Raw genomic sequence first — 19,794 nt, forward strand, 5'->3', positions numbered from 1 at the left:
AGTCTCCAAAGGTCGTCCCAATGACCCACTCCTCCTAGTATTCCAGGGGAGGTATAGTTCCCTTCCTTAGATCTGGGCTGGCCTTGTGGCTCATTTTTCACCAGTGGAATGCCACGGAAGTGATACTCTGTGATTTCCAATGCTGGGTCCTAAAAAGCTGTGCAGCGTTAGCCTGGACCTCATGGAACACTCACTATAAGTCTATAAGGTAAGCTGGTATCTATGTGAAAAATTCAAATACTCTTAAGATGCCACACTGTAAAGAAGCCCAAGCTAGCCAGATAGAGAGGTGCAGGGGAGGAAAAAGGTCTCTTTTCCTTCTACCCATCTTAGGTTCAATGGCTGGGACCCTGTAAATTAGACAGAACAAAGGACAGGTTAACAAGAGAAAAACAAATAGAAGTTTATTAACGCATATACCACACAGACACATGAGAGCTTTCAGAGATGAGTAATTAAAAGGGGTGGTTAGAATTTGGGCTTATATAGCATCTGAACAAAACAGTGGTAAATTTTCAGGGAAGTGACAAGACCAAGGCAAAGGATTTTCAGCTTCTAGGACAGCAAACTGTAAAAAGGCAACTATATGAAGGAACTGATGTAAACTAAGGGCTAGTTAGTAAAGTTGGTTATGTCGATTCCTTTAGTGCCATCTCTGGGCTGACGAGGGTCTGGAGTTGTATCCAGTGCTTAACTTGTCTTTCCTGATAGAGAAGGGAGGGAGACACCTTCACAAATTTATGTCCTGCTTTTAGGCAAATAGGGGGAGGGCAGAGAACTCGACTTGTATTTGCATCTTAAATTTTTTTTAAGATTTTATTTATTTATTAGAGAGAGAGAGCATAAGCAAGGGGAGTGGCAGGCAGAGGGAGAGGGAGAAGCAGGCTTCCCGCTGAGCAGGGAGGGGGCTCGATCCCAGGACCCTGGATCATGACCTGAGCTGAAGGCAGACGCTTAACGACTGAGCCACCCAGGCGCCCCTTGTATTTGCATCTTAAATGTCCACAGCTCAAAATGATCTTTATTACCAAAGTGGTATATTTTAGGGTGGCATATTCTGCTACCCTTCAGAGGCCATGTGGAGAGAGAGCGAGAGCGAAAGCGAGAGCCAGAGAGAGAGAGAGAGAGAGAGAGAGAGAATATTACTCAGCCAGGCCCTGCTTTTTCCAGCCATCCGGGCTGTGCCGTTAGATATGTGAATGAGAAAAACATCTGGGACATCTGATCCAGATCAGTTGCTATTGACTGCAGCCACATGACAGACCCTAAGTGGGAACCGCCCAGCTGTGCCCATTGAACCACAGAACTGTGAGAGAGAATAAAGTGTTTTAAGCCACTAAGTTTTTGTTTTTTTTTTTTAAAGATTTTATTTATTTATTTGACACACACAGAGAGAGAACAGGCTAGGAGAAGCGGCAGGCAGAGGGAGAAGCAGACTCCCCGCTGAGCAGGGAGCCCGACGTGGGGCTCGATCCCAGGACCCTGGGATCATGACCTGAGCCGAAGGCAGCCGCTTAACCGACTGAGCCATCCAGGTGCCCAAAGCCACTAAGTTTTGGGGTGGTGTGTTAGGCAGCAATTGATAACTGGAATATAGAATGATTTTGCTTTTTCTGTTCATAGAAGGATTGTCAAGTTCATTAGTGTAGAATTTCATGAGACATTTAGGACAAAGTCACTGATGTATATATCAGGACCAATTTCAGTTGATTTGCTGCCTCTTGCCAAAGGCACATTGTTCTAGAAAGTGCATTTCAAGGGGGCACTGAGAAGAAAATGACTAGTGAGTCCATGCCAGAATAGAAGAAGGAAGGGAAAACATTTTCTACTTTCAGGCTACATTTTTGTTGCTTTTATAAATGATTGCTTTGGACAATTGCACAAGTTACATTTTTTCAAAGGACAGGTTTTTTTCTTTTCTTTTTCTTCGGATGTATTGAAATTCTCCTGTGGTATAATTTGTGGCCAATTTTCTAACTGCAAATTTCTAGCTGCTTTAATTATCTTTTTTGTTAAACTCAGCTTTGCTGAGATATCATTTATATACAGTAAAATTTACACATCTTAGGTGTACAAGTCTACGAGTTTTGGTAAGTGTGAAAGGCCATGACCCCCCACCAGAATCAAGATATAGAGTATTTCAGTAAGTTCAGAAGTTCCCTCATGTTCTGTCGTACTCAATCACCTCCGTCCATTCCCACTTCCTGGTAACTTTTTATCTGATTTCTGTCCCTTTAGCTTTGTCTTCTTCACATTGTTATGGAAGCAGAATCATATAGTGTGGGGTCTCTTAGGTCTGGCTCTGTTCACTGAGCATAATGACTTTGATGTTCATCAGAAGTAATAGTCTGATCATTACTTTTAATACTGCACCAAATATGGGCGCCTGGGTGGCTCAGTTGGTTAAGCGACTGCCTTCGGCTCAGGTCATGATCCTGGAGTCCCTGGATCGAGTCCCACATCGGGCTCCCTGCTCGGCGGAGAGTCTGCTTCTCCCTCTGACCCTCCCCCCTCTCATGTGCTTGCTCTCTCTCATTCTCTCTCTCTCAAATAAATAAATAAAATCTTTTAAAAAAAAATACTGCACCAATTACAACATTTTTTTCTTTATGTGTATCCTAAGTGTATGCAGAGCTGTGAATAGCTAAATAGGCCATATTGTCATTGTAGTATATCGCAAAGTTTTGTCTGAAGACCACCTGCACCAGAATCACTTGGGGTGCTTGCTAGAATCTCAGATTCAAATCTTCTGAGCTACTGAGTAATGTGCATTAGTAAGCGCCCCCACATGACTTTTATGCATAAGTAAAATCATAAACCCTCATGTATTCCAGGATGAACAAGAATAGCAGAGTTAAATGCTTCTGAGTTTAAATTTAGCTGTGCCATTGATTAGCTGCTAGAAGTTGGGCAAATTACCTAAACTCTCTGCACCTATTTTTTCCTTTGTACTTGGAAATAATTAATTTATTCACCAAATATTTTTGAGCATCTATCATATGACAGGCATGGTTCTAGGAACAAGAATTGCAGCAGTGAATAAGACAAAGTCCATTCCTTCACGGAACACACATTCTGTCAGAGTGAGATAACAAAAGCACATAAATATGAGATAAATTTCACTTAGTGATACTCTGTAGAAAATGAAACAAAGTTTTGACATAGAGGGTACCTTAGTTAAGATACGATCTAGACTACCTATCACAAAGAAACTCAAAAATACCTTTAAACAAGAAGGAGGTGGGCCTGCCCCCCCTTCTTTGTGACTGTCTGGAGGAGGTAGTTAGGGACAGAGGTAGGATGGCTGTCATCTTCATCTCTGAAATCCTTCATCTCTCCATTCCCTAGCTGCTTCAGCTCCTATAATCTTGTCTGTATTCCAACTAGGAGGAAGAAGGAAAAGTTTGAGGGGAATCTGTGCCCATTTTTTTAGGGGCACATCCTTCTATTCACATTCTATTGATAAGATGCAGAGGTAACTGATTGCAAGGGAGGCTGGGAAATGTAGTTTCTGCCGTGGCCACAAGGCGATAAAACTCCAGAGGAAGAGGCAAATGGGGATTGGTAGACAACAGCAATCCCTGGCAGAGAGTGTGACTGGATGGTGCAGGAGGCTATTTTAACTAGGGTAATCAGAGAAGGCCTCTTTTGGAAAGTGGTACTTTTTTTTAAAGATTTTATTTATTCATTTGAAACATAGAGAGAGAGCATGAGCAGGGAGAGAGGCAGAGGAAGAAGGAGAAGCAGGCTCCCTAGTGAGCCAGGAGCCCAATGTGGGGCTCGATCCCAGGATCCTGGGATCATGACCTGAGCCAAAGGCAGATGCTTAACCATCTGAGCCACCCAGGCGCCCCGGAAAGTGGTATTTGAGAGTCTGGGGCACCTGGGTGGCTCAGTCGTTTGAACCTTGGACTCTTGGTTTCCACCGAGGTCCTGATCTCATTGGTTGGGATGGAGTCCCGCCTCTGGCTGTGCACTCAGCAGGAGTTGGCTTGGATATTCTCTCCCTCTGCCTCTTTCCCTGCTCGAACTCTCTCTCTCTCTTTCTAAAATAAATAAATAAATCTTTCAAAAATTTATTTAAAAATTAAAAAACAAAAGAGAGAGAGTTGAGCTAGGCTAAATTTCAGTCCCTACTAATTCATTAAGGTCATTTTCCTCAACATGTTTATGACTCATACGCTTTTCTGTATTTCCATTTACAAAAAATTCCCCACCAATCTTGATTGTCTTTTGAAATGGTAGGGGAAAGGCTGATGTCAGCATTCAACTGCCAGCATGCAATTCTAAGCTAGAGGGTCCCATGTGGCCAACAGCTGGCATTCTCCCGGGGGTTTATGCTCATGCACTTCCAGGTTTGACCACCCTCATCCACTGCTCACGGCCTTCATGGAGGGCAGGAAGAAGCTACGCCTTTCTTGTGCAGATTTTTATCTCTAAAACCATCTTTGAAAAAAAAAAAGAAACATGTATGTCTCATGTTTTGACTCTACATCAAGAACAGAGACTGAAAACAAATACTAATTTATCGGGCAGCGTGTCCTATGGTAATTTTTCTTTTTTAACCCGGTGGCCACGGATCGTTCTGAGAATGTGATGGACGCTGTGCATCCTCACCCCAAACACAGCCCAGTAGGGTCAGTTCTCCGCCGCATTTTACTGGCCTCCCCAAAAGTATTTGCACAGTAGATCACCCCCTCCACTCTCTCCCTCTCCCGTCCGGGTCCTGCCTCAACCAGCGCATCTTAGGTGAATTCAGGCATCCACTCCACTTAGGTCACTAGAATCGCCTGGAGGAAGCCGACTGGGCCAGGCCGAGGGCGAGCCCGGAACTCAGTTTCCGGCCCCTGTTGCCCACCGGAACGTGAAGGGAAGGAACGCGCCAGGCCGGGGAACGGAAGAGAGAGCGAGGGACGTGTTTGGCAGAGGGACGCGCTGTTCCGCTGTGCTCCCGGTTCAGTTTGTTTCTTGGCGATGATTCCAAGGGTCTCCGCGATCCTACCTCTTCGCCCCCTCTCCCGCTTCCCTTTATGCTCTGGAGGCTCAGAGGCACCGGCGGCTGCGATTGTGCTACTCGGTGCTCCGCACGGAACGGTCAGGTACCGCATTTGGGCGCTGTTGGCCCTGCAGGTCTTCAGGCAACCCCTGGCTTCCCTCCGGTGCATTCAGTGATCATTCCCAGGCTTCCTGGGATCGATGTTCTAGCCCGCGGGATCTTAGAGCCGTTGCTTTAAATCCAAGGAAAGGGAAATCCCAGAAAGGTAAAATGACTTGCCCAAGGTCATAGCGTGAGTAACAGAGCTACGGTTACATGGTTGGCTACTGTCCCGAGCACTCTGCTCCACACCGCGCCTCCTACCTCTTGCCGCTCCTCCCCTCGTTCAGTCCAGGCTCCAGTAGCAAAGTGGTCTTTATTTACTTCCCCAGCCTGTAACGGCCTCATTCCTGCCTCCATTTATTCTTTGGTTCATTATTGAAAGTACTTACAGTGTACCTATACTGGTGTTAAGCCCCGAATAACAACAGTCCTGCATCACGGAGCTTGTAGTTCACCAAGCATGCAATTCAAGTTTAGTGGAGTAAAGCTGAGGTGGTGTAGGTAGCACAGAATGCTTTATTAATTACAGTAATGGCTGGGTGAGCAAGTCGGGACAGCTAACTATTGCAGGAGAGGTTCAGAGTTCCTTTCTGGAAAAGAAGTCTGATAAAATCTAAAGGGGGACCAGGGGTTGGAACTAGCCAGGCAAGAAAAGTAGTTATGCATACTTCATGTTGGTATTTATTCTCTGAGAACCCTCATCATTATGGAATCTTTCCATGTAGAACGATTTGGGGCCAGTATGGTTAAGTGTAGCTCTAAGCAGGTTAGTAGCAATGGGGATGGGAAGAAGTAGCCGGATGGAGAAGAAAAATTGCACAGGTAGAATTGATATGATGTGACATATGAAATAAGGGTAAGGTAGAGAAAAGATTTCAGCATGCTACCCTAGAGGTCCAGTGTACCATTAGTGTTAATAGAAGATTGAGGAGCAGCTTTGAGAAAGCTTTTAAAATATGTCATAGTTTTTAGAATTCAAAATATCTATTATGGTAAGAAGCCCCTTCAATACAGAAGGGTGAAAAATGGATAGTATGAGAGGGGAGCTCTTTTTTTTTTTTTTTTTTGAGAGGGGAGCTCTTGAATGTGGTTTTGGATGTGTTGTATTTGAAGTGCTGATGAGATGCTCTCAGTGGAAACAAGCCCAGGTGGGAGGTTATGACCGAAGTTTTATTATTTTAGTGTTATGGAGTTACTGCCTATACATGATTTTCCTGTACTAAATATAGATTACTTTCTGTGGCCCCGTAGCAGTCTTGGAAGGAAACACTGAAGGATGGGAGGTTATATGTGAGATTCATTCTCCTGATTGCTGCCTTTTGTTATAATACCTTTAATATTAATTTAACTTTCATATGCGAAATAATAGAGTATTTTCCTAAATTGAATTGTACCATAAATTGAATGATATTATGTTGAAGGTCCTGTGTACTGATTATAGGATATCAGTTATGCAGTTGGTTTTGCATTCTAATTGTTAAGTGCCTGATTTGGTAGTCTCTAACATTTTTATAAGCAGATCAAATGATTTGTTTCAGAATTCTTTTTTGATAGTTTTTTTTAATTAATTTATTTATTCATTTATTTATTAATTAATTACTGTGAGTGCAGAAGCAGGGGGAGCAGCAGAGGAAGAGGGAGAAGCAGGCTTCCTGCTGAGCAGGGAGCCTGATGTGGAACTCGATCCCAAGAGCTTGGGATCATGACCTGAGCTGAAGGCAGATGCTTAACTGACCGAGCCACCCAGGCACCCCCAGAATTCTTGGAAATAGCCATTTTGTCTTTCATTAAAGGGTCCCTAGTCTGGTACTGCTATTGGCTGGCTTTGAGAACTTAATACGATAAGTAGCCCAGGGTCTGATGTGGGGTGTTGAGATGAGTTGTATCAGAATCACCTGGCATCTTGGGTGCCTGGATGACTCAGTTGGTTGGGCGACTGCCTTCGGCTCGGGTCATGATCCTGGAGTCCCGGGATCGAGTCCCGCATAGGGCTCCCTGCTTGGCGGGGAGTCTGCTTCTCCCTCTGACCCTCCCCCCTCTCATGTGCTCTCTCTCTCTCATTCTCTCTCTCTCTCAAATAAATAAATAAAATCTTTAAAAAAAAAAAAGATACCAAGGCTGTGTCTTTAAAAAAAAAAAAAAATCACCTGGCATCTTGGTTAAATGCAGGTCCTTGGGCCTCATTCCAAACTTAGCAACTAAGAATCTCAGGAATATGTTTTAAATAAGCTCCCTACGTAATTCATATCATCCCTAAAGGTTAAGAACCACTGATTTAACCTCTTTGGACATCAGTTTCTTGTTCTATTAAAACAGAAGTAGTTAAACCTGTCCTATAAGGTTGTAAGGATTAAATGACATACGTAACATAACTCCTCAAATGGGGTCCTCTGATGGGTAGTATCAGCATTACTTGGAAACTTGTTAGAAATGCAAACACTTTGAATCCCTCCTCAAAGCTACTGAATCAGAATTCCTTGGTGGGACCACAGAACCTATTTTTTTAAAGTCCCCTAGGTAATTCTTATGCATATTGAAGTTTGAGGAACATGTTCTAGCCTGTTAGCTTCAGAAAGATAAGGACCATGAAATTCTCATTTACTATTGTATCGTCAATGCATAGTATAGTGTCCAGCACAGAGTAGATACTCATTGTATTTAATGAATGACTTTTTATACATTTTACTTTCCTAATCTAACACATTCATTAGCTTCTTAAATTCTTTTTTTTTTAATGTTTTCTTTTTTTAAGATTTTTTATGTATTTATTTGGGTTAGAGAGAGTGTGCACGAGCAGGGGGGAGGGGCAGAGGGAGAGGGAGAGGGAGAAGCAGGCTCTCCACTGAGCAGGGAGCCCGATGTGGAGGACGCGGGCTCGATCCCAGCACCCTGAGATCATGACCTGAGCCGAAGGCAGATGTTTAACCGACTGAGCCACGAAGGCACCCCATGCAACCTTTTTTTTTAATGTTAGTTCATGTCTTTTATTTATTTATTTATTTATTTATTTTTTATTTTATTTTTTTAAGATTTTATTTATTTGCGAGAGAGAGAATGAGAGACAGAGAGCATGAGAGGGAGGAGGGTCAGAGGGAGAAGCAGACTTCCTGCTGAGCAGGGAGCCTGATGTGGGACTCGATCCCGGGACTCCAGGATCATGACCTGAGCCGAAGGCAGTCGCTTAACCAACTGAGCCACCCAGGCGCCCCAGTTCATGTCTTTTATCAACCCATATACAATTACTTGTTTTCCACTTTGTTGAAGCAATAGGTCAGACGACATTTGTCACAATAATGTCTGTCAAAGTGGCTAGCCATGAAAACTCCAGCACCACATTCATCTGAAGGGCACTTCTGACAAAGGTGACTGATTTTGCCATTCTCATCCACTTTATAGTATTTCAGGACAGCTAACTTAACCTTCTTTCTCTTACGCTTATTCTTCTTGGGAGTGGTGTAAGACTTCTTCCTTTTCTTAGCACCACCGTGAAGTCTCAGTCAAAGAAGAAAAGTGGACTCCTTTAGAATGTTGTGTCAGACAAAGTAGGTCCATCTTGCAGTTGCTTGCCAGCGAAGATCAGTCTCTGCTGATCAGGAGGAATTCCTTCCTTATCCTGGATCTTGGCCTTTACAGTTTGTTATATCCGATGGTTCATCCTGGAGAGTGGTCTTTCCCCATAAGGTTTTTCATGAAAATCTGCATCTTGGTGACGTTTCCACCGCAGATGGTGGATCAGAAAGTTGTCTCCTTTTTTAAATGTTATGGAACGCATAGAAAATGATCTTTGTATCAAGCCTTGAGGTAAATGGAGGGAGGCAACAGATAGGAGCACCAGCAGCGACACACTTCACCCAGCTACCCCCAAGGACCAGGTGATCAGTCAGTCTCAGCACACCTGTAACCCATTTGTGACTCACCAGTGTGTCTTAGGCCTTAGTGAGCCCTGAGCTACATGACCTTGGGTAAATCACTTCACTTCTCTGGTTTCTAGTTTCCTAATCTGCAGAATGGGGATAATACTTGTGGAGTTGTTGTGGGTATGTGGAAATGTAGTAAATATGTTGCACCAGACGAAGCACATAGTATATATTCAATAAATGTTAACATTGCTGTTGTTATGGTCACTGACAATAATAATAAAAAGCAAAAGGGAAGAGTTTGAATTAGAAAATTTTAAAAACACACAGAAGCAGTGTTTTGAATCCTTGTTTTATTATTTTGCATTGTATTTTTCTTTTTTTTTCTTTAATGCTTCTTTCCAGGACAAAAAATAATGCCCAAAGATATTTTGGCACTAACAATGTTATCTATAGCAAGAAAGATGAGCAGTCTGCTCCAACACCTGAGATTTCCAAAGAAACAGAGAGCCAAGAAAGTGTAAAGGAGAATACAAAAAAAGACTTGTTAGGTATTATTAAGAGCATGAAAATTGAATTAAGCACAGTAAATGTGCAAACAACAAGGCCATCCAGCAGAAGACAACTTAAGAGTGTGGAAACTACAATTGGCAGGCTTCAAAAAGCTCCGGAAGGTGTCCCAAAGAAGAGGTAAATTGAATTGAATTTCATTTACACTGAATTTTTGAAACTCCTTTTTCTTTTAGGAAAAAAAAAATTTGAAAATAGAGGACCTGGGAGATGCTACATGAAGACTATCAGTCTGTAAACACAGAGACTCTAACACTTACATGAGAGACAGTTACCCTTTCTATATTTATCTTTTTTTTTTTTTTTAAGATTTTATTTATTTATGTGACACAGAGAGAGATAGTGAGAGGGGGAGTGGGAGTGGGAGTGGGAGAGGGAGAAGCAGGCTTCCCGCAGAGGAGGGAGCCGGATGCAGGGCTCGATCCCAGGACCCTGGGATCATGACCTGAGCCGAAGGCAGACGCTTAACGACTGAGCCACCCAGGTGCCCCAGTTACCCTTTCTATATTTAAATAGGAAGGAGAGAGGCACCTGGCTGGCTCAGTGGGTAGAGCATGTGACTCTTGATGTTGGGGTTGTGAGTTCAAGCCCCATGTTGGGTTTAGAGGTTACTTAAAAATAAAATCTTTAAGGGGAGCCTGGGTGGCTCAGTTGGTTAAGCATCTGACTTTTGATTTCAGCTCAGGTCTTGATCTCGGGATCGTGAGTTCAAGCCCCGTGATGGGCTCCATGCTGGGTGGGGCGCCTACTTAAAAATTTTTTAAAAACGGGGAAAAAAATCGCAGGGGACATCTGCATACAATCTAGAGAGGAAAAGAGTCATGATCTAATTGAGAATTCCATATGTTTTCTTACATATTCATCAGTGTTATTAGCTGCCATTTAATTGCCTCTTTAAACTGTTAATTACCAAATCATTTATATCCTGATTTGGAGGTAGCCTCATGTCTCTGAAGGACTGATTTTTGAAATTTCCATTTTAAAAGTTCCACTTAGGATAGAATTTAAGTATGTTGATTACAGCTGTTTTATATGACTTCCTTTGACCAGTAATTATCAGTGCTCTCAGCTTATGTGGTTTCCTCAAAATATTGTAATTACTTGTGCTTGTGAAAAGAGTATTATATTTCACTGATTCTAAATGCAATCAATAATATTTTAGCATTGTGTTGTAATTTAAATGGCAGTGTTTTGTTTTAATGACACTTAAATAATGGTGAGTCTTACACAGATGATGTCATTGATTCAAATAATAAGGTATGTGGCTTTAACATCCCCATCTCTGACTTCTCAGCAGAATCAGCAGCTAACATAGATTTCTATTTTCTAGAATGACTTAATATTTTTATGAAACTTCTTGGTTTCTATATTGTATCAAAACTACCCCTGGAAAGCATAATTGGGTGGTAGAGAATAAGCTCATTCAGTGCATGCCCATCATAGGTACTTCCTTCTTCTCTATTTATTTATTTATTTTTAAGTAATCTCTACACCCAGTGTGGACCTCAAACCCACAACCCTGAGATCAAGAGTCACATGCTCTACTGACTGAACCAGCAAGGTGCCCCATCTTCCTCCTCCTTCATAGAAACAAAATAAACAAAAATATTATATAAAAGTATATAGAATTAGATGATACAGACACACACACACATATATACATATATGTATATATTTATCAAGAGTTTTTTTTTAAGCTTCCAGACCTGTTTGTGACCCATTGTGGTTTTTATTATAATTATATAATTTAATTATCTATTATAGAAATGGTTAAAATGAGTTGAAAGTTTTGCAAAGACTCAGAAAAGGAAATTTTTAAAATTCTTTTCCAATTAGGTATGAATGAGACAAGCAGAAAAATGTAAGAAAATTCTGCACTCAGAATGCTTTGTAAGCATTTTTAAGTTCTTGATCTGAGTTTCCACTTTAAAGAAACCAAAATTGGAACTCATGGAGGATGTACTATGAGTGCAGTGTATATATAAAAGATATATGTTGGAATTTCTATTCAAAGAAGGGTTTTGGTCCTGCATCAAAAGATTGCTGAATGAGATATATTTGTTTTATTTATTTATTTTTTTAAGAAAGTGGGTTTTTTTTTTTTTAAAGATTTTATTTATTTCTTTGACAGAGAGAGACACAGCGAGAGAGGGAACACAAGCAGGGGGGAGTGGGAGAGGGAGAAGCAGGCTCCCCGCTGAGCAGGGAGCCCGACGCGGGGCTCAATCCCAGGACCCTGGGACCATGACCTGAGCTGAAGGCAGACGCTCAATGACTGAGCCACCCAGGCGCCCCAAGAGATACGTTTCTTTTAAAAATTTATCTTTTAGGGGCTCCTAGGTGGCGCAGTTGGTTGAGTATCGGACTCTTGGTTTTGGCTGGGGTCATGATCTAGGGGGTCATGAGATTGAGCCCCGCGCTGGGCTCTATGCTTGGCACGGAGTCTTCTTGTTCCTCTCCCTCTGCTTTCTCCTCTGCTTGCGCGCTCTCTCTCTCTAAAATAAATAAATAAATCCCTGCCCAGCGGGAAGGCTGCTTCTCCCTCTCCCACTCCTCCTGCTTGTGTTCCCTCTCTCCCTGTCTCTCTCTCTGTCAAATAAATAAATAAAAGTCTTTAAAAAACAAATATTTTTTAAAAATATCTTTTAGGGGCACTTGGCTGGCTCAGTCAGTAGAGCATGCAACGCTTGATCTTGGGGTCATGAATTTGAACCCCACATTGGGCATAGAGTTTACTTAATTAAAACAATTTTTTAAATGTATCTTTTAATGATTTTGTTCTCCACCCTCTTTTTTTAAGGGATCCTAGATGCACAGATTTGGGTTAATCATCTTTGATTCATGATGACTGTCATGGCTCTATGTATGACCTGATTTTAGTTTTTTATTTGTATTATATATTGAGCAGCCATTGATATAGTTAGTGTGGCTACATAGCAATTACCCCAAAATTTAGTGGCATAAAACAACTATTTTTTATGCTCATGGATTCTGTGGGTCAAGCAGTTTGAACAGAACACGGTGGAGAAAGCTAATCTCTGCTCTATGCTGTCCTCACTCGGAGGGTTTGCTCATTCATAGCTCTGACAGTTGAAGCTGGCTGTTAGCTAAGACCTTAGTACAGAACTGTGTGGACTGGGCTTTCTCACTACATGGCGTCTGGGTTCCAAAGGCGAGTGTTCCAAGAGAAAGTGAGCCAGAAGGAATTTGTATTGTTTTTATGATGTAGCCTGGGAATCATATTGGATAAGATTGGATACTTTCCTGTTTCATATTGATTTTGGGGGGTACTTTTATCATAGCAACTGCCAGAGAACCATCTTCACAAAGACATGATGTCATCAAAAGAAATGCAGTAGTCTAGTGTTAAAACTAGGAACCACCTTGACTTAGTGGTTTACACGGTCACTGAAAATGGCTGTATTTCCCTGTGGTGCTCCAGGGTGCCTTAGGTCATTGTTTGGGAACCTATTCTACTTTGAGCTCAAAGTGCAAGGCTGTGGGACCACACCCATAAGTTTCTTAGAATTCCTGTTGTCTGTTTATAGGCACTCTGAGGCACCATTTTATTTTATTTTAAAGATTTTATTTATTTGACAGAGAGAGAGATGGTGAGAGAGGGAACACAAGCAGGGAGAGTGGGAGAGAGAGAAGCAGACTTCCCTCCGAGCAGGGAGCCCGATGTGGGGCTCGATCCTAGGACCCTGGGATCATGACCTGAGCTGAAGGCAGCCGCTTAACGACTGAGCCGCCCAGGCGCCCCTGAGGCACCATTTTAAATCTTAAGATCTTGGGGTGCCTGACTGGCTCAGTTGCTAGAGCATGGAATTCTTTTTTTTTTTTTTTTTTTAAGATTTTATTTGTTTATTTGATAGAGAGTGAGAGAGCACAAGCAGGGAGCAGCAGAGGGAGAGGGAGAAGCAGGTTCCCGGCTGAGCAGGGAGTCGGATGCGGGGCTCGATCCCAGGACCCTGGGATCATGATCTGAGTCGGAGGCAGACGCTTAACTGTCTGAGTCACCCAGGCGCCGCGAGCATGCAATTCTTGATCTCGGGGTTGTGAATTCAAGCCCCAGGTTGGGTGTAGAGATTACTTAAAATCTTTGAAAAAAAAAATAAATCTAAGGTTTTAACAAAGGGTTTTGTAGTGATGCTTTTTGCTTTATCATTAAACCATGTTTTCCTGACACCACTGAATTTGATCTCTGTTCAGAAGCCATTTCTTTTCTTAAATTTTATTTAAATTCAATTAACATATAATGTATTATTTGTTTCAGGGCTACAGGTCTATGATTCATCAGTGTTAATATAGTACCCAGTGCTCATTACAACACATACCCTCCCCAATGTCCATCACCCAGTTACCCCATTGCTCCGCTCCCTCCCCTCCAGCAACTCTCAGTTTGTTTCCTATGATTAAGAGTCTCTTACACTTTGTCTTCCTCTCTGGTTTTGGCTTGTTTCATTTTTTCCTCTCTTCCCCTATGATCCTCTGCCTTGTTTTTAAATTCCACATATCAGTGAGATCATATCAGAAGCCATTTCTAAATTTTAGCATCATTTGCTGCCTGGAGGGGCTGAGAAGGAGAAATGTTTTATTTTGACCCCAGCAAGTGTTGGTTCCTTTATATGGTACAGTTCTTTCTTTGTCTTCTTACATTTTACCATCGGCAACTAAGAAGCCAGGAGGCACCTTCTACACTGGAAGTCTCCTTAGACTGGCTCAACCCAGTTCACTGGGTGTATTTCCTATTTTCCACATTACTACCAGCAACAGTGTTGCTAAACAGAAGTCCCCTTTTCCACAGCTTCCAGTAAGGATTTTCCTCAAGTTTTCCCTCACAGCGGCTTTGAGGGCCCTCAGGCTCTAAGTCTCTTTGAGGCCCTAGTCTCTCATGAATACTTGCCTCAAGGTCTTTCCCATTTCCACCCACTGCCTAATACCCAAACCTCTCCCGTACATTTTAGGTTTTTTGTTACAGTAGCACCCAACTTCCAGACACCAAAATCTGTCCCAGTTACGTGTTGCTGCGTTAACAAACCATCCCAAAGCTTGCGCAGAGCATGGCAGAGGTAGCCGTGTCTGCTCACTTAGCACTAGCGACGGCCAGCGCAAGGCGAAGGGTTGCTCACGTACATTGCAACAGCTGCTGCTGGCTATTGGCTGAGACTATATTTGGGGCTCTTTGCCAGAACACTGAGCCAAGGCCTCTCCAAAACCTGCTAGCTGAGTTCCATGGACAGACATCTCGAAAAGAGAGCCAAACAAAAGCTGTGTCATCTTATATGACCTAGGCTCACAAGTCACAGTGCGTCATCTCTATCATTGTGTTCATCGAGGCAGTGACAGAGTTTCCCCTGGTTTCAAGGGAGGGAACATGGATTCCCTCTCTGGATGGAGGTGTGGCAAGGTTTTGGAAGAGTTTGTGGGACCAGAAATATTGCTGTCTCTGTTTTCTAAAAATATAATCTGCCACACCCGTTAACCTGGTAACTGTTGATGTCTGTTGTACTAAAGGGAACAGTACCATGATGAAATTGACCCCTGATTGATTGCATCTGGATTGGGAGAACTATCGGTACCTTATGGTTCACCATATACACTTAGGGCTTCCTTAAGTGCAGTTGCTCTTGTAACTGCATGTCCGTTGTGGGGACCCTGGAAACTCTGTGGTCTTGTTACATGAGATAACAAGTTCCTGTGGGGCACCAAGTGAAGCAGCTCCCGCACCTGCATGATGTGGGTCTCCTGTCCTAACTTTTGGACAGCGTGTGCAGTGTCATCCCCATGAGTGCTGCAAGGATTGCCACCAAGAGGGACACCTGAGGCTGCCCTGCCAGCCTATTATGGTTCTGTCCTTTATCTTTCTGAATAGACTGGGCCAAGCATGTTTGTGGTAGTCTCGTCAGTCTGAATGTATTATGGAACCTAACAAGACCCCTGGTGAGTATAGCAATGACCAAATTTCTAGCTCCTACTTTAACTTAACTAAGCAACTACTTGCTCTGATCATCCAATAAGGTTTCAGTTACTTATTAATTAATGAATCCATGAATTGAAATTTAGATTATTTCTAGTTTTTCATTAGTATAAAATAATGCTATGGTTAACTTCCTGCATTCAACAACTTTAGATTGTCATTATATCTCAGGCAGTGTCCAATGAGATGCAGGTAGAACAGTAAACAAAACAAAGTTAAAAACAAGTCTCTACTCCTTACGTAACAGTGAGGGAGTTGGGGTGGGAGAGAGTATATATATTCACACCACACAGACACATTAATATGTCAGGTGATGAAACATGAAGAAAAATAAGATAGCTGGAGAGGTGCTGTTTTTTTAAAAGAAATTGTGGAAGAATAATGATTGAACAAAGACCTGAAATAAAGGGGCGTCTGAGTGGCTCAGTCGGCTGGGCGTCTGACTCTTGATTTCAGCTCAGGTCATGATCTTGGGGTGGTAAGATTGAGCCCTGCGTCAGGCTCTGCATTGAGCATGGAGCCTGCTTGAGATTTTTCTCACTCCTTCTCCCTCTGCCTTTCCTCCCCGCCCCCATTTGCTTGCTCTCTCAAAAAAAAAAAAAAAGGCCTGAAATAAAGTTATATATAAAGCCATGCAGATATCTGAGAGATGATTTGCAAATTCAGGCTTAGGCCTTGAATTTGGAGTATGTAGTATCCCTCAAATTCCATGTATGTATCTTCTTATTTTCTTTAGACAAATAACTCCTGGAAGTGGAATTGCTAGGTAAAAGGATTTGCATATATTTTGGGCTTTAAGATGGAAATGAGAAATGCTCTATGTCTTGATAAGCATGTGGGCTACATGGGCATATCAATTTGCCAAAATCCTACAGCTAAAATGTGTATGCTTCAAAGTATGTAAATTTTACCTGGGAAAAACAAAGAACCATAAATCATCATCATGATATAGTAGGAGATGGAAAGTAGGTGAAGATATAGACCACACAAGAATGGTAAACATGTTGATTACTGAAACTGTGTGACAGATACAAAGGGGTTCATTACATGATTTTATATTTTAAATTTTCCATAAGAAAAAGCTTTAAAAAAAAAAAGCTCCTCAGTAAATTAGGGTAAGTTCATGGAAAAATGTGCCAGACATAAAAAGAAATTGTCTACATTATTTACATATTAACTCACTAAGAATTGCTATCTCAGTGAGTGGGATCCAAGTTAATGTTTTACTCTATTAGACTTTCTACATAATGATCCATTGTCTAATATGCAAATCAAAATTCCCAAATCCCCGATGTTGTTGGATAAAGATTTAAGGATTTTATCTAAGATACGAGAGCTCTAAAACCTGCCAAGGAAGAAAAACAGAATAAAAGAGGGAATATTACAGTTAGTTAAAAAGAAATGAGCTACTTTCAAAACTGTTACCTATGAATAAGGTCTGAACTTTAGCCCAAATCACTTTCCTAAACTACTTGAGAGGTTTCTTTTCAAATTTTCATATATGTATTTGATCAGAGTATACAAAGAATATAAATGAGTATTCATTTTCTAGAACCATGCATTTTATCACAATGGTGTTCTTTATATTCATAGCTTCTTGCTTTATAATCTGAAATGTTCTAGTTAATAAAAATTGTCAGGAAGCTTCTATCATTGAAATAAGATAATCTTTACATACCAAGATCTTTCTACATAGATTTTAAAAAGGTGATGAGAACTTGTTAAAAATACTTTTACAACAACCTGTTCTATAACTCAGACTGTTTCATGAAGACATACTTTATACCATTCTGTACTTCCTAAATTTATTTAAAATGAACTGTATGACATATACAATTTCAGAAAAGAAATTCTAATAAGGGGAACATACTATTAAGGGGAACACACTATTAAGGGGACATAGAAATTACCATAATTTTTGGCAATTTGATGACATATCTCAATAGCCTAAGCATCACCAGGCTAGCTCGGGTGGTTTAGCGCCCGCCTTTTTTTTTTTTTAAGATTTTATTTATTTATTTGACAGAGAGACAGCGAGAGAGGGAGGGAACACAAGCAGGGGGAGTGGGAGAGGGAGAAGCAGGCTTCCCGTGGAGCAGGGAGCCTTATGTGGGGCTCCATCCCAGGACCCTGGGATCATGACAGCTGAAGGCAGACACTTAATGACTGAGCTACCCAGGCACCCCAGTGCCCGACTCCTGATTCTGGCTCAGGTCATGATCTCAGGGTTGTGAGGAGCCCCATGGCACGCTCATTCTCTTTTCCCCTCTGCCCCTCCCCAACTCACGCATGCACGCTCCAATCATGTAATGAACCCCTTTGTACCTGTCACACAGTTTCAGTAATCAACATGTTTGCCATTCTTGTGTGGTCTGTATCTTTACCTACTTTCCATCTCCTACTAGATCATGATGATTTATGGTTCTTTGTTTTTCCCAGGTAAAATTTACATACTTTGAAGCATACACATTTTAGCTGTAGGATTTTGGCAAATTGATATGCCCATGTAGCCCACATGCTTATCAAGACACAGAGCATTTCTCACTTCCATCTTTCCATCAGTAGCGTTTTCCTGAGGCAACCACAATTTGGTTTTTTTTTACCCTAGGTTGATTTTGCCTGTTCTAGAAGTTGGTATAAGTAGAATCATACAGAGCATACTCTTTTTTTTTTTTTCCAACTTTTCATTGTTTCATTCATGTTATTGGCGTGAGCTGAGTACTATTCCATCATACGGATTTATCATGATATGTGAATAGATTTAGCTACTTTAATATTTGCTTGCAGTATATATAGTTTCTGAAATAAATTGGCATCTAATTAAAAAACCCAGTAAATTAGGGCGCCTGGGTGGCTCAGTCGGTTAAGCGACTGCCTTCGGCTCAGGTCATGATCCTGGAGTCCCGGGATCGAGTCCCGCATCGGGCTCCCTGCTCAGCGGGGAGTCTGCTTCTCCCTCTGGCCCTCCTCCCTCTCGTGCTCTCTGTCTCTCATTCTCTCTCGCAAAAAAAAAAAAAAAATCCAGTAAATTATAACTGCCACTCTTTTTTTCCTTCTCCTTACCCCTCTACTTTCATATATTGTTCTGAGTTAGTATTATGCTTCAACAAGTATCCATTAACTTCAACTTTTAACATTTTAAAGTTTGTATAAAACCAATACCTAAGGCATCTGGGTGGCTCAATGGGCTGAGCATGCGACTCTTTATCTTGGGTCAGGTCTCAGGGCCTTGAGTTTGAGCCCCACTTTGGGCTCCATGCTGGGCATGGTGCCTACTTAAAAAAAAATGCCTAATATTTAAAAATAATTGATTTTGTCAGAAATGGATTTTTTTTGAATGACAAAAAAGTTTTCTCTGAAAAAGAATCATTTTACTTTCCACTAAACTAATGGCATAATAAGTAATGCCTTTTTTTTTTACTTGTTTTTCATTTTCTTTGTTAGAACCAAGTCCCTGAATCCTGAGTTGGTAGCAGCTGCATCTGCTGTTGCAGATTTTCTCCCTTTTGATAAGCAGACAACCAAGTCAGAGCTGCTCAGGCAGCTCCAGCAGCATGAGGAAGTCTCAAAGGCACAGAAAGATGGAGAAAGAGCTAAAATTAGGTTAGTGAATCAAATAGTTCTGTTGGTAATGCTGGTTTTTCAAAATAGGCTGTTTTCATGTGACTGGTGAGTAATGTACACAATATATCAATTTATATATTAAATATTTCTCCTAAGTGGAATATTAGTAATTTGGTTTTTTTTAAAAACTCACATCTTAAGTAAGATTGCAGTTTTTAAAAGATCAGTGGAATGGTTAAAATTGTCTTTTGCAAAGTTACATGATTTCTTGTCCCTGAAAAACAAACAGTAAATTCAGTAATGTTACTAAAAACAAGTAACAGAATAAGACAGTTTCTCTGAGAAGATTAATTATTTCCCGTTAAATAATTTGCTGGTCTTCTGTACAGTATGATCATCTTCAGGTCTGTTTCCTTCACTTTTGCTCTTATGTTTTAGCTGACACCTTCTCACTCAGCCTCTCTTCTCATTACTTTATGCCAAGTTTGAGGTTGATACACAACTTCAAATGTTTGATACTTTTTCATAAGTGACACTTTTTTTATAAGTGACACTTTTTTATGTTTTAAATGAACATTTCTGAAGAACACCTTCAAAAGTTATGTTTCAAAAAGAAACATAAATCTTAGTGGTCTGTGGGATGTGAATGTTGAATGTTAACATGTGACATATAATCATTCATTTAAACATAATGCTTTATGTTGTTTTAGTACATGGAGGTGAAA

At 41.3% G+C, this 19,794-nt stretch overlaps 1 protein-coding gene and 1 pseudogene across 1 annotated transcript in view; one reads left to right on the forward strand and one right to left on the reverse strand.

Moving 5' to 3' along the window:
- The first annotated feature begins 4,895 nt into the window (after nucleotides 1-4,895).
- Nucleotides 4,896-19,794, forward strand: part of MRPS31 (mitochondrial ribosomal protein S31) — a 33,717-nt gene continuing 18,818 nt past the window's right edge. Inside the window, exons 1-3 of the mRNA XM_045869832.2 lie at nucleotides 4,896-5,099; nucleotides 9,361-9,645; nucleotides 18,950-19,108. Of these exons, the coding sequence (XP_045725788.1) occupies nucleotides 4,975-5,099; nucleotides 9,361-9,645; nucleotides 18,950-19,108 (569 nt within the window). The 5' untranslated portion in view covers nucleotides 4,896-4,974. The remainder of the gene's footprint in view (nucleotides 5,100-9,360; nucleotides 9,646-18,949; nucleotides 19,109-19,794) is intronic.
- LOC123840204 (ubiquitin-ribosomal protein eS31 fusion protein-like) lies at nucleotides 8,338-8,800 on the reverse strand (annotated as a pseudogene).

The sequence above is a fragment of the Mirounga angustirostris genome, unplaced genomic scaffold (assembly GCF_029215605.1).
Source record: "Mirounga angustirostris isolate CCGP_5_RB_7025 unplaced genomic scaffold, mMirAng1.0.hap1 SCAF_3, whole genome shotgun sequence".
NCBI lineage: Eukaryota > Metazoa > Chordata > Mammalia > Carnivora > Phocidae > Mirounga > Mirounga angustirostris.